This window comes from Electrona antarctica (assembly GCF_951216825.1).
Source record: "Electrona antarctica genome assembly, chromosome: 7".
Classification (NCBI taxonomy): domain Eukaryota; kingdom Metazoa; phylum Chordata; class Actinopteri; order Myctophiformes; family Myctophidae; genus Electrona; species Electrona antarctica.
Window position 1 is genome coordinate 14,921,625 of NC_136812.1, and position 13,890 is coordinate 14,935,514.

Here is a 13,890-nt window from a genome sequence, read left to right on the forward strand (position 1 = left end):
CCTCTTCCTATTGTAGTAGGATCACGTGGTGACTTCTCATCCCTTCCCTTAGGGCTACATGCTTCCCTTCCTTCTGACTGATCACACACGAGTAGAGTGGGCCACGAACACGATACCAGAATCATGCCGGGCATTCTGCTGGGAGACGTGTTTCCTAACTTCGAAGCCGACACTACCGTCGGCAAGATCAAGTTCCATGATTTCCTCGGCGATTCGTAAGTGCAAGAGCAGCTTCATATAGCCATAGTGACAGTGCATCTGTAATAGTATTTTTGCTTAGCCGCAATGTGCATTGTGCAACACTAGATTGTTTATAATGGGATGAATCTAGAGTTGCAATACCCTCCATTGACATCCCATTCATCCAAATTGCTTTTACGATCTGTTTGTATAACACGACGTTAAACTCACCAACCGGGAAAACGCAAAATGCAATGCGTTTGATTCATAAAAATCCACCGTAGACATGTTATGAGCTACTCTGTCAAGAAATTCCATGCTGTTGGACTTTGGAACCACTCATTTTTATTAACTGGTCGTGCTGCTACCTCCTGCATTATGTGCGAATTCGAAACAGGTGGTATGCAGGAAAGTTGAGTGACTTCGACGAGCTTTTCCAAACTAATAGAATCACCTGCACAGAATTTCTTGACAGAAAGTAGCTCATAACACCTATCACCTCGCATAAGTTCAAACTTATCCTAGTTAATGGCTTTTGGTCAAGCCATTTAAGGCTATAACTAGGCTAAGTTTGAACTTGGTGAACTTAGTGTGAGGTGGTGCAACTGCATCCACATTATGCACAGACGGTAGCAGTTGCAGAGATTGTCATCTGTGTCATATGTGACACCTGGCGGTTTGCAAAATTCTACACCTTTTTTGCACTAGCCTATTTTGCAAATTTGCACTTGCCTTCACTTTTGGCATCCAATCCTATGATTCTAATTCTAATGCATGAGGAATGGTTTGTAAAGAAAACGACACACACACACACACACACACACACACACACACACACACACACTTTAATGATGAACACAAGGAAGCAATGAACCTTGTGTGTGTGAAGTTAAAAAAAATCACAGATTAACTTCCAAGTTACTATCTTGGCTGTAGCAAGTAAATGGACAGATAAGGATGGGAGGTAGGGGTCATGGACAAGAGCATGAATTGGGGGGCGGAGCAGTGGTGGTCTCATCATGATGTAACATTGTGTAACTGGGTGGGGGTCTGGGGAGGGTATGAGTTCATGTTTTATAAGTGTGTGTGTTTGACCCTCCACAATCCCCTCCCCACAACCCCTGAACCAGATGAGAGCTGAAATTATGCACTAAATGTCTTGTGGATTTCCCACCTTTCCATTTATTTTTTGTAATGTATTTCCTTTCCTGTTAAGGGTTTGGCTCAAACTGCACAAGCAACTCGGACATATTATTCCAACACACCCCTCACAAAAAATAATTTGCATACTTGCCCAACTGCATCCTTATCATAACTACTATTATTATTTGAGTATGATTAAATATGATTATTTGATTTGTTTGGCCTAATTGACACCAAGAGTGGTTGTCCAAGAGGCACATATTAGATAAGTAGAAACTAAACTCGAGTGCATGGCTGCATGCATATTGTGAGTTTGCAGAAAAACAGCCTGATTGTTATACTATGATGCTGATGGAGACTAAGATAAGGATCTGAAACAAGGTGGCAAAAGGACTTCCTTTTGTCACCTGGTTGTTTCAGATCCTTATCTTGGCTCTAAAAAATGTCATGCTGCAGCTCCCAAGTACATGGCATTTGTGTTGCTTTTATTAGGAAGCAGTTAGGAAAACTAGCCTTTTCATTAATGTTCCATCACAGCATTGGCTTCTCTCAATCATGTGATTCTCTCCCCCTTTTAGCAGCTGGTCACATGGCCTCTGAGACAAAGCGCCAGTGTTGTGAGTTGCTGACGCTCAGTGATTACTGATTAGTTGACCTCAGGCCAAAGAACTCCCTCCTATGAGTACTTTATTGCAGGTTAGATCAACCACAATATCTGATGACTGAAGATTTCAATAAACTAACCAAGTTATTTATTCACATGCCTTTGTTTTCACAAAAGAATATGTTGATTCAGGTTTCAGAGTGAATCCCAATTCTAGAAAGTATTCAGATATTGTATCAACAATTGGATTCAAAATGAAGACATCGCAATCTGCGTTCAGCAAAAAAAGAAAATAGACTGGTGTAATTGTCAGCGATCAAAAGCTGTGGTAAAGTTAAAGTAGTATTGTATAACTTTTCCAATCTTTTCTCCCAGACCATATGCAGAAAATAATAATCCCAGTTCATCCCTGCTGTCTTTAGTTCTGAGTCTGTCAGATTCCCAGCCACCTGTTGCTCCAAACTTGAACTGCTGGTACTGACATTTCCTCCAGAGACTTGCACTTCTTTCCCCCCTTCTCTCCTCACCCAATTTATGGCTCTTCTGTTGCCTCAACTCCCTCTCCATTGTGTCCTGCTCTCACGTCTCTCCTTTCCTTAACCCTACGTGCACTCAATTCTGTTTCCCCCTGCTCTTTTCTTGTGTAGATGGGGTGTCTTGTTCTCCCACCCGAGGGACTTCACTCCTGTGTGCACCACTGAGCTGGCCTGTGCTGCCAAGGTCAGTGATGAGTTCAAGAAAAGGAACGTCAAGATGATCGCCTTGTCCATCGACAGCGTGGCGGACCACCTCAGTTGGAGTAAGGTTAGTGACCCATACACAAATGGACATACTGTTACACGTATTGTTACTTCCCGTTAAAGGAAATAAAAAAACAAGAAATGACTAGTCATTATATCGGCTTGCAACAGAAACTCAGGGAAAAATTAATTACCTTACGGACACAGGACATTAGACCTTTCCAAACACTCTTTTTGCCAGGTGCTTGAAAAGCATCCTGGCCTACATTCACTACTGCGAGCATGGGATCGTCAGCATGTTTGAGTAGATGGTATGCTGTGATTGACAGCCTAAACCTAACCTCAGTAAAACTATACCTAAACATAAACCTAACCTCAGTAAAACTATACCTAACCTTAACCCTAACCGCAGTAAAACTCTTTTGCAAGAACCCGGAAGAACGAGTCAACGACGGACCCGCTGAGATTAGCAGCAGCATTTTTTCCAAAAGTAATAGTTACAAAGATTTAAACACATAGTGGCAAACGGCACACATAGCTACATAACAGGGGTTCTCAACCTGGGGGTCGCCAAATTATTTTGGGGGGTCCCCAATTTTTTTCCAAAATGTTTTATTTTTTTCCAACTGAATGGCTGGAAAATGGAAATTAAGAGTTTACATAGTACGTGATGATTATAGCAGTTTTCAGTATTCATTTATGATATATTTTCTCTAAGGTTATTTTTGCAGTCAGTTTGTAATAGAGTGTCTGCGCGTGACATCATCAAATCCGGAAGTTATAGATTTTAGGCCCTAAAACGCCGAGAACTCTAGCGGGGCGGGGGCCGCGAGACATGGCCAAAGCATTTCCAGGGGTCCCCAGCCAAAACGTTGAGAACCCCTGCCTTAGTGGGGCTTTCTGTAGTCGCGTTTGCATTCTCTAGTCATGGTGTGGTGGGGGAGACGAGAGCGTCCCATTGGCCGTGGGGCTTGGTGTCCCATTGACCGTATAGGCTTAGAGGCTAGACAATCATGAAAATCTCACCACTAGTGACTAGATCACGTCATTAATCAGCTTTGCAAGCTGATAAAAATGTTGGGTCTCTAACTACTTTGATTTTTCTATTTGTAAAGTGTCATAAGATATCTTTTGTATTTTGGCGCTATACAACTAAAATGAACTTTACTTACATGCAGACATTTGGCGCTATATAAATGCACAGTAGCCTATATGGTATTGTCGTTTCACTCAGGGATGTAAAGGTTTGCCAAAAAGTAGTTCTTCACTCGCCATTTTCACCCGACTCACATGGCTACTGGTAACGTTGTCTCTTGCTTTATGGTTTACAGTTCAGATGCGTAACCTCACTATGGCATATGCAAATGTACTACCATAACCAAACTTTGGCAGCAGTTTCCACTCATATTTCCCCCCTTTTGAGAATGGGTCAAGGTTTTTCCACTTCTGGTCAGGCTTACTTTGTACAGATGGCTTTACACTCTGTCCCACAAGTTTGCCATGGACAATGTTACCCTCTGGATAGTGGATACGGATAAAGGTGCTTTTAAAACAGAGTTTGTACAAGTACTGAACTAACTGTATGCAAAACATGCTTGTGAAGGTGCAACTTTGCCCCCCTGGCAGTCAACTTTTAAATACACCATTTGTCCCTCCACTGCTAACCACCCATTCACTCACACACATGAAATGCACTTTGACATAAAAAAGTAAACTTTATGAACTCAAAGACCTTTATGGATTTTCGCTTATACTATATATTTGTTTAAATTATTGATTTGTTATATTGAAGCTTATTGATCAACTAATCTGTTATTGTCTTTGCATTGTTATCTGGGTGGTTTGTCTCTTTCAATGGGACTAGGGTATGCTAACCTCTCCCCCCCCCCCATTCATAAATGGAACCACTGTGATTGGCTTTCAGCTGTGTTGCTAGGTTACAGGCAGTACCTCCTCTCTTGGCGTCCAGTGAGTGGTCCAACGGGGAGGGGAGTTGACAGAGCCAGTAAAGTTCTGGAATTCTACTAGGCCATTCATTCCTGATTGGACAAAATGTTTGGCTACTAGGTTACATCCAGCACCGCCCACCTCTACACTTCACATGGGGGTTTCAACCCTGCTGTTTAGCTACTGTTGAAGTTTACATTTTTTTACATGCCATGAAAGTAACTTTTGATTTAATCATCTGCCGTGGAAATGGGTTGGACTGCAGGTCTGTCTGTAGTTTTAGGAAGGGGTCAGGATATTTAGTATTACTCTTGGGAGTCCTAATCCCACCCCTTTGTTTTCTTTTATTGCTGCTTCGTTCTAACACATTAGGCAAACACTCAGACACAGACTTTTGGCTGAACCCTTGCGAATAGAAAACGGACGGTTTTCCCACACTGAACTATTTACTTTGTCTGATGTCCAAGTACTGATTATAACATCTGTTCAATTTCCCTTGTGGAAGACGCAACAGTGAAACGTTGTCACACTTTTGATTGCTTGTTATGTCTGCCTCTTGTCTACCTTTTTTTTTCTTTCTTAAAAAAATAAATAAAATAGACTTACTATTAGACTAGTTAGTAGTAGTTACCTTATCACCAAAAGATAGTAGTTACCTTTCTCACAGAAAGATATTTGCTTGGTCACTCTGAGCTATCACAGAATACAGTTCAAGGTCCTCTAAGGTCCCAAGTCTTGTTTTAACCAACTAGTTACAGCTGAACCACTATGAATATTGTCCTGGCTACTGATTCATATTTTACGTGTCCTAGGGTTTATACACAACATGGAGCAAACATTACAACCTCCATATAATCAATCATGGTCTTGGAACCCATTCGGGGGGGGAATATTTCCCTTAGTTTTAAACAACAATACAAGTTTATGGCAGTGTTGCTGCTGACTAGGGTTTAATATTTTCCCGGATTTGGCTCATTTTAATTCCCGGGAATTTGCGGACCTTTTCCCGGGCTCCCGCGGGAATTCCCGTCAGAAAAAAAAGAAAAAAAGTGCCCACCAAAATGCATTTATATGTATAGATACTTCATATGTTCAATAGAATAGTGATATTTTTTGGTTTAAAACGTTTTATTTGAACGAAATATGAACATATAGCCTACAATAAAAGTATTAAATTAAAATATTAATAATGTTATAGGCCTACTACGCTATTCAGAAAAAGGAACACAGGAGTTTGCACTAATGTGACTGTCGAAGCACGGGGGAAAAACGACCTCACGTCTTTCACATAGATACCTTAGCCATGGTCTTTCATAGCCTGGCTTGGCCAGCCTCATAGCGGGGATTCACTGAAGATATATGCGGGGAGGAAACATCAGTGAACCCTCGCTATGAGTCTGGCCGCGCCAGGCTAGGTCTTTCACCCTTTGAGCATGCAGTGGGTCCCCTTCTCCGCTGCAGAGAATGTGATCATCCCGCTTTGTACTTTATGAAAAGTCCGATTGGGTGTTAAATTAGCCAGCACGTCCAGTTTATTATTAGAGAGCGAGAGAGAGAGAGGGAGAGAGACGCTGCGTGCTGGTGGTTATTATAAAACAAATTGTAGCCTACTCATTAGTGGTGTCAAAAAATATCGATATGAATCGATAATCGATTTTAACATTAACGATACGACTACATCGATGCACGTGTGTCTGGATCGGTCAAAATAGCGTCTGGATCGGACGTTGGTTCGATCCTAAAGTTGTGAATCGATATAATTCAACTAACTGCGGGAAAAACACAGATGTACAAGCCCAAAGCACTGTGCATTGCGACGGGTAGATAACTTGTAGATCTGCTACTTCCAGCGCAGAATGGGCGCATGCTTATGACGCTCTTTAACTTTGCATCAGCAGCCAGCGACAGTCACAACAGCACACGAGCAGCAGACGGGGTGCACAGGCACATCCGACACAACTTTATTGCACACATCTGTGCTTTCATCCACGCTTCCATAGCCTTTTAAATCTTATTTCCCATCCACGGGCACAAGCAGTGATATCAACAGCTTCCACCCGATCTGTGGTGGTGTTCTGTTCTGTTCTGACGAGGGAAGCTACTAGCTAGTAGCTAGCATGGGAGCTAACGTTAGTTTAACTTCCATATAGTTAGGAGTCCTCCTTAATAACACTATGTACTTTCCATCCGTTCCCCAACCCCTCACACTCGCTGCTGCGTTTACACGGGCAGACACAAAGACGAATGGGAATATCATTTGGAGCTTTAACAATGAATGATAGACTGTATCGTTGCGTCTGCCCGTGTTTAATGGTCAGGGTTTCTCTGTCCACAGCAGGCAGTCAGACCTGTCAAACTATGCACTTCCAAAACTCAGAGACATGTCACCACCTATAAATTCAAACCCACCTCTGGAATATTGCTATAGCTTTCATTTATTTTATTCCATAGTCTTTCTTAGTTTTTCTCTAATAAAGTTGTTTTTATTTGTTTTCTCATGTTCTCCTTGAAAAGTGTCTTTAAGTACTCAGAGAAGCATATAAATAATATTATTACCACTATTATTATTACTACTTGTTTTATTGCCTATGCTTATGTAGTCACTATTCATTGATTCACTCATATCCAAATCCATTTGAAAAAAAAGCTCACTGCTCAGGTCAAATAGGCCTATTGATATGTGATTAATTGAGATTAATTAATCAATCACAAAGCCTCCAATTAATTAGATGTTTTTTAATGAAGTCCCAACCCTATTCTTTATAGATCTAGCTTCAAATAAAAAATCTATAGAAGGTTAAATGTGTCAGATTGCAACGTATCGTATCGAATCGCATCAAATTCCATGAAGTTCCACAAAATCGAAATCGTATCGATTTGGACGGAATCGAATCGAATCGTTCTGTATATAAAATGTATCGTCCCCGAATCGCATCGTAGCCCATGCGTATCGATACGTATCGAATCGTCTTGTAAGGGAGAGATGCACACCCCTACTACTCATCTTTGTTTGTGTTCCGTTTCACGTTATTGCTGCACACATGCAGGCAAAAGCAAAAAGGGGTTTAGAAGTGACAATGTCCATCACAGGGAAAGGAAACTCCTCGCTCCGTCCGTAACACACAATTCTCACAGAGTGACTGATTAGGCTAATGATTGACAGGTGCAGCAGCTTTGGGAGCGTGCCTGAAGATGTCTGTCAGACATTCATATTTTGCTAAAGTGTATATAAACTCTGTAGGCCTATCTGATTAATTGCGGGAGGATGCAGGATTCGTGGGGTCCCACTGATTTCATGTTGACCGGCCGGCGGCCGTGCCTGCCCGCCCGCAGGTAGGCTATTTAAATACCGCCCGCGCCGCCAACATTTACGTTGGGTCCCGCTGGCTCCAGTTCCCGTTGCAGGCTTGCAGCCCTCGAGTGTAATCCATAATTCCATATAAATATCATCAAACATGTTTGAAAATGATGGGAGGGTTCAGATTGGACATTTGATCACTCCTAGATAAGGGGAAAGAACGCGCACTGTGTGAAAACTCTTTAGTGTAATTTCCCTACAAGAAAAAAAAAACTCCGGGACAACGGGTCCCGAAGAAATTTCCGGGCGGGAAATTGCGTGCCCTATTCCCGGGAGGCCCGAAATCCCGGGATCCCGGCATTAAACCCTACTGCTGACAGATTCTGCTGTCTTGAGAGATTAAATCAATCAAAGACTAGGATACAGCCATTACCATGTCATGCATGTGTGCTTTCATCTTATTGCACTGTGGGAGAAAGGCAACGACGTGTGAAATGATGTTTCCCATCCCTGTGTTCCAGGATGTGATGGCGTTCAGAGGCGAGGAGGCTGGCTGCCCTCTACCATTCCCCATCATCGCTGACCACAACCGAGAGCTGTCTGTGTTGATGGGCATGCTGGACCCCGACGAGTTGGACAAGGACGGACTGCCCCTCACTGCACGCTGTGTATGATGACGATTTAAATTCTTGTAGCATCTCATTTTCGAGAGGGTCCTAGATACAATACAATGTATACACATTTTTCCCCCCCTCCAAAAAACAGACAACAAGTGTGCCATTCTGGTAGGGAATTTATACTATTATCGCACAACAGTGTTCCTTGCTTGACAAAAAGAACAAATCTACAAGGTATCGACTTGCTGCGTTGCAACGCAATGGTAGCTTGTAGGCCTGTGAAGTTGTGGGACTCATTTGTTTTTGCGAAGTTGCAGTCTCACCTTCAGTGTTGGTTTGTTTCAATGTTGACCTACCTGCTGCTTGTTGTAACTTGATAAACATTGAAGCAACGTTAATTGACCTGTGAAGAGGTTCTGTACAGTAAATTGACTGATCCCAGGTCTAGAGAGAGAATAGCACAAGACACTCCCAAGACACTCCCATATGTAGACTTTCTTGTAAATGGAGAATATTAACATGATAATCAAACATGTATTGCCAAAACCAGCGTCATTTGGAATTTGTTTCTGTGTGCCTAGACTCGGGGATAACGAGAACAAGAACAATGAATGCATATAAAAAGTAACATTGCGTATCGGTGAGATCAAGAGTGTAGTAATCTTTCCCGGCTGGGCTGTCTCGTCTCCACTCTGTATGTCTGACATGATAAGACTCATCTTTGTTCAAATATAAATAATAAATACAAATATTGTATGGTTATAGGGGAAACACTGGAACGCATACTGTACTGCTTTGTACTATAACTGTACAAGTTCTGCTGGTCACTGAAAAAGATCATGTGATTGAATCACAATTGTCGGAGACTAACTGAAGCTCACCCAATGCCTCTCTGAACTGTCTCCCATGCAGGTGTTTGTGATTGGCCCAGACAAGAAACTAAAGCTGTCAATCCTCTACCCCGCCACTACTGGAAGGAACTTTGATGAATTACTCCGTGTCATTGACTCCCTACAGCTCACCGCTCAGAAGAAGGTTGCCACGCCTGTGGACTGGAAGGTACTAGAATCATTTAGTTGTTTACGACTTAGAACCAATAACATAGCAGGAGATATTGCCTCACTGATGGTCCAAAGTTCAGGACATCTGTCCACAGACCCAAGTGCCTTCCTTCTGTGCCCTTTGAACTCTCCCTTTCAACATTTAAATGTACCTGACTGCCTACTCCTTTTTGGGGGGACAACATGCAAGTGTTATGTTCTACAATGCAGTACCCTGACGTTGATAATACCTTCTTGATACATAACCATGACTTGCTCCCGCTTGTCATTGACGACATTGTCTGCTACAGAGCCACGCATATCATGATTCTTCCATGATACTTGATATGCACCCCAGCCAACCTTTGTACAAAAGCTGTGAGGTGGTGATAGACTGGTAGTCTACTAATTATTGCCATCCCTATTTTGTAAGAAAAGGAGCGGGTCAAGGATAACTGCTGTATAGGGGTTTAATGGTTAACCTTTTGTCTATTACATCTTTTATCTCTCTCTTAGGTGGGTGATAAGGTCATGGTCATCCCCTCACTCTCTGATGCAGAGGCGGCTGCCCTCTTCCCCAATGGTGTGACCACCACAGAGGTGCCTTCTGGGAAAAGATACCTGCGCTACACCCAGCCCTGAAACTGGACAATCATCCTACAGAACATTCCCAATAGGCTCAGCAAGGTCTCCACTCCCCTGTAGTTTACTGCAGTTTCATTTAAAAATCTTGACTGTGGGGAATCGCGGGTACTGTAACCAGTCAAAATGTAAACTCGTTTTACTGCCCATGTATGGATGGTGGACTTTTCCACCAGCCAGCAAAGATGCAAATTCCTTGCACTGTTAATGCATGTAGAAGTGACTCACTGTGAACAGATGGCACTTATTCTGTACCTGTATGATGCCTGTGGCTAATGTTAACCAAGTGTTTGGGAAATTGTTATAACACGGTGCCTTAGCTTCCCTGAATAAAGGTGATTTATAACACACAGAAGTCTGATTTTATTGATTTTCGGTTTGTTTCATAATCATGTTGACGATACATTGACCATGAAGTCAGGTTAACTCGGGTAGCATTCACACTCCTGGCTTAAGAAAAAAACGGCCACTGTCCTTGAAGCTGACCTCAATAGTGAGTGACCTTACTAGGGGATACATTTATAAGAGTACTTGATAAACCTACCCAACCTACAAGCACTCATCCTGGACAGAAGTTGAACTGGAATAACGTCGTTAAATAATGACATTTTGAAGTTGACGAATTCTATGAGAATTGCATTGAAACATTAAACGTTTTTCTTTTTTACAGGAAAGTTTAGGGATCATGTTAGGCTGCTTCTAAAACAGCTCCGTGCAAGACACTTCTGACGGGGCGTAGGAACGCTATGTAGCACAGAGTCATTCAGTAGAAGACTCGAGACAGACCGTTTTCTGTGCAGAGCAGCTTCATTGAAAGCATTTCAGGTCCCAATCTCAAATGTGTCGTTGACCGGATGAGGCCAATGTGATACAGGTGAAGGAGGACGAGGCATGTTTTATTGATACCGATGAGGAGAAAATTACCTGCCACAAGTTCAAGCTTGTTATTGATTCTCTGATATCGACGCATTCCTCGCTATACATCTTGGGTTGATGATATAAAACTTTACTGATGGAATTGAAATGCATTCGGTAACTAGATGGCGTCCTGCTTTTGTTTTTTTCTGTATGGGATCTATTTGGGTACATTTAGTACACTTAGTTACGAATGGATAAATGAACGGTACTGTACACCAAATAGAATATCATCTAGTTCACCAAGTGACTCACAAGCTAGAGATACATATCAAGTAAACACTCAACGTCAACCCCAGTCATATCCGCTTATTAGTAGGGAGGGATGGGCAATTAATCGGTTATCGCATTGATATCGGGAGATCTTGGCCTTAAAATGCAACGGTATCGAATCTATATCAAAATAATATCGGTTTTAGCAGATATTTTATAATGTTGAAAAAGAAGAAGAAGGCTGCAAATTCTATCAGGATTTCTTTGGCAAGCTTTCAAAAGAGTCAACAAGTTGGAACATTTTTAAATACAAATATTACATTCAAGCTGATCATGTTGGTATATGGGCCAACATTTTAATAATGGTGCATCCCTAGTTTTAGAATAAAGAGGCATTGCTTTTTTCAAATGCAATGCCTGTTTATAATTACATTTTTTTAACACAGAATGACATATTGACATTGGTTAACGGCCATAGCAGCAATTCATTTATTATCATTATTATATAGTTATTGTCTTGGAGTATGTGTGGTGGAATGGAGTATTTTAATATAACATCCACATCTACACCTAGTTTAAAAACCTTGTTTCAATATTCACTCAAGTTCCATAGAGTATTTGAAGTCTGTTCAGTTAATTGCTCTCTCTGGACAGTATTTCTTCTTCATAACAGGCAGTGTGTGCAAAACATCTTGGTATCTTACCTACCCACAAATGAACCATTGTGTAAAATTAAACATATGAGAGGTTAAACTGACAGCAACAGCAGGTCAGCAACCCCCATATACCCTACTTCTGTACAAGCTATCTGAAAATATTTGTGTCATGCAGTTCTTTCTTCTGTCAATAGATGGCAATGCATCTATGCATTTCTGGGTGGGTAAACTATGGTATAATCTCTCAAGGCAGATTCAACTAAAAGAGAACTTTTTTTTACTGGACTCCCAGACTTTTATTCATTTATTTATTTAGCAGGGACAATGCACATTAATCAACACGTCATTTTGCAAATGCATGTAAATAGGCCAGAGTTAGCCAAAAGCCAAGCAGTCCCCGAGCAGGCTCTTAAAAGTGATGATAAAAACTATTCATACAAAAACACATACAATACAAGAACAAAATAAACAAGGTACATGGGACAGAACAGAATAGAGCAACTGATTTACTCATGGTTACATATTTGATTTGTTTTTAGCCACCTCTTAAGTTTGAATTTGAAGGTCAAATAGTTGGAGGTCTCTCTTACTTCTGTAGGGAGACTGTTCCAGTGATGGGAGGCTCTAACAGAGAAGACTGGTTGATGGTATCAGCAGATGTTGTAGGTTGGAACACTTAGCTATTATCAGCAGCCAGCACTTGTTAGGAATCCTTTAAGAAACACTCCCACACTCCCTCAAATATCTTCTCATGTAAAGCCTCAACTCAACTCAATGGCATCATATCGCATGGGGTTTAGTGATCCGGGTTTGTCTGCCCTGCTCTGCATTGAGAACAAGCATCTGCAGCTGTTAGCATGGCCTTCGTGGCTTCTTTAATGCATTCTGACTCACTACTAATGATCTCAATTAGGGTGGCCAGATTGAAATATTCACCTTTAGTGAAATGCTCAAGCAACGAACCAGAGAGTTACTTTGATTTATTAAGTCTTGTTTAGACTGATGATAGGTTCCTGGCTTACCTCTAGTTTATTGAGGCACTCAGGCACTGAGTCTGTCTCTGAATGTGATGTATGGGTTAGTTTACCTTGCTTATTGTAATTCAATCTGGATAAATCTGCTAAATGCCTAAATGGTAAATCAGCAATCAACAGAAATAGATCTACAACACGTGACCTTGTAGATCAGGTATGTTCAGCAAAGATTTGGTGTGTGGAGAAAAAAATGACAATACAAGTCAAAAACACATGAACACATGAACACATGAACATGAACACATGAACATGAACCCTAGAATCAGTATTCTGAGAATGTCATAATAGGCGGACAACGCCGGACATGCCACAGTGTCACAGTGAGACACGTTATGAGCTTGAAGATCTTAGCCTTTTATCTGCCCAAAAAACAGAGGACCAATTACAGACTCCTGGGGGACCCTGGTCAACCGAGTATATATGGTTATATTAGTCCTTTATGTTGCTTCCCTTGAGCTGGGGTCTAACGATACTTAGTAATGACTCCTCAGAGGGTGCCTCTGCCTCATCACAGAGCCATACCGTGCACGTTGCAATTCATTATAACACCAGCTAGTTTGAAGGTTTATATAGGACACTATAATGTTTAATATAGAGCTTTAACCTTTTAACAAAAGAATATGGGTCCATTTGGTTCCATTTGTACACTTTGATGTACACTTTGTACACTGGTCTATACACTGATTTTACAGTGTATAGACCAGTGGTTCTCAAAGTGCGGTCTGGGGACCTTGAAGAGGTTCCAGGGTGTCCCCAGCTAGATTATATAGGATAAAAATCGGTTTATCCTGTTGACTGTATAGGCCTACATCAGCTTTTTGAAAATATCCAATCTACCGTATGTAAGCTCACAATTGCAGA

At 41.5% G+C, this 13,890-nt stretch overlaps 1 protein-coding gene across 1 annotated transcript; it reads left to right on the plus strand.

The window, feature by feature from the left end:
• Window positions 1-10,566, plus strand: prdx6 (peroxiredoxin 6). The gene is made up of 5 exons (XM_079505662.1): window positions 1-215; window positions 2,575-2,731; window positions 8,434-8,580; window positions 9,442-9,588; window positions 10,086-10,566. Exons 1-5 carry the CDS (start codon window positions 124-126, stop codon window positions 10,209-10,211), a joined length of 669 nt encoding a protein of 222 aa, XP_079361788.1. The 5' UTR covers window positions 1-123; the 3' UTR covers window positions 10,212-10,566.
• The last annotated feature ends 3,324 nt before the right edge of the window (window positions 10,567-13,890 follow it).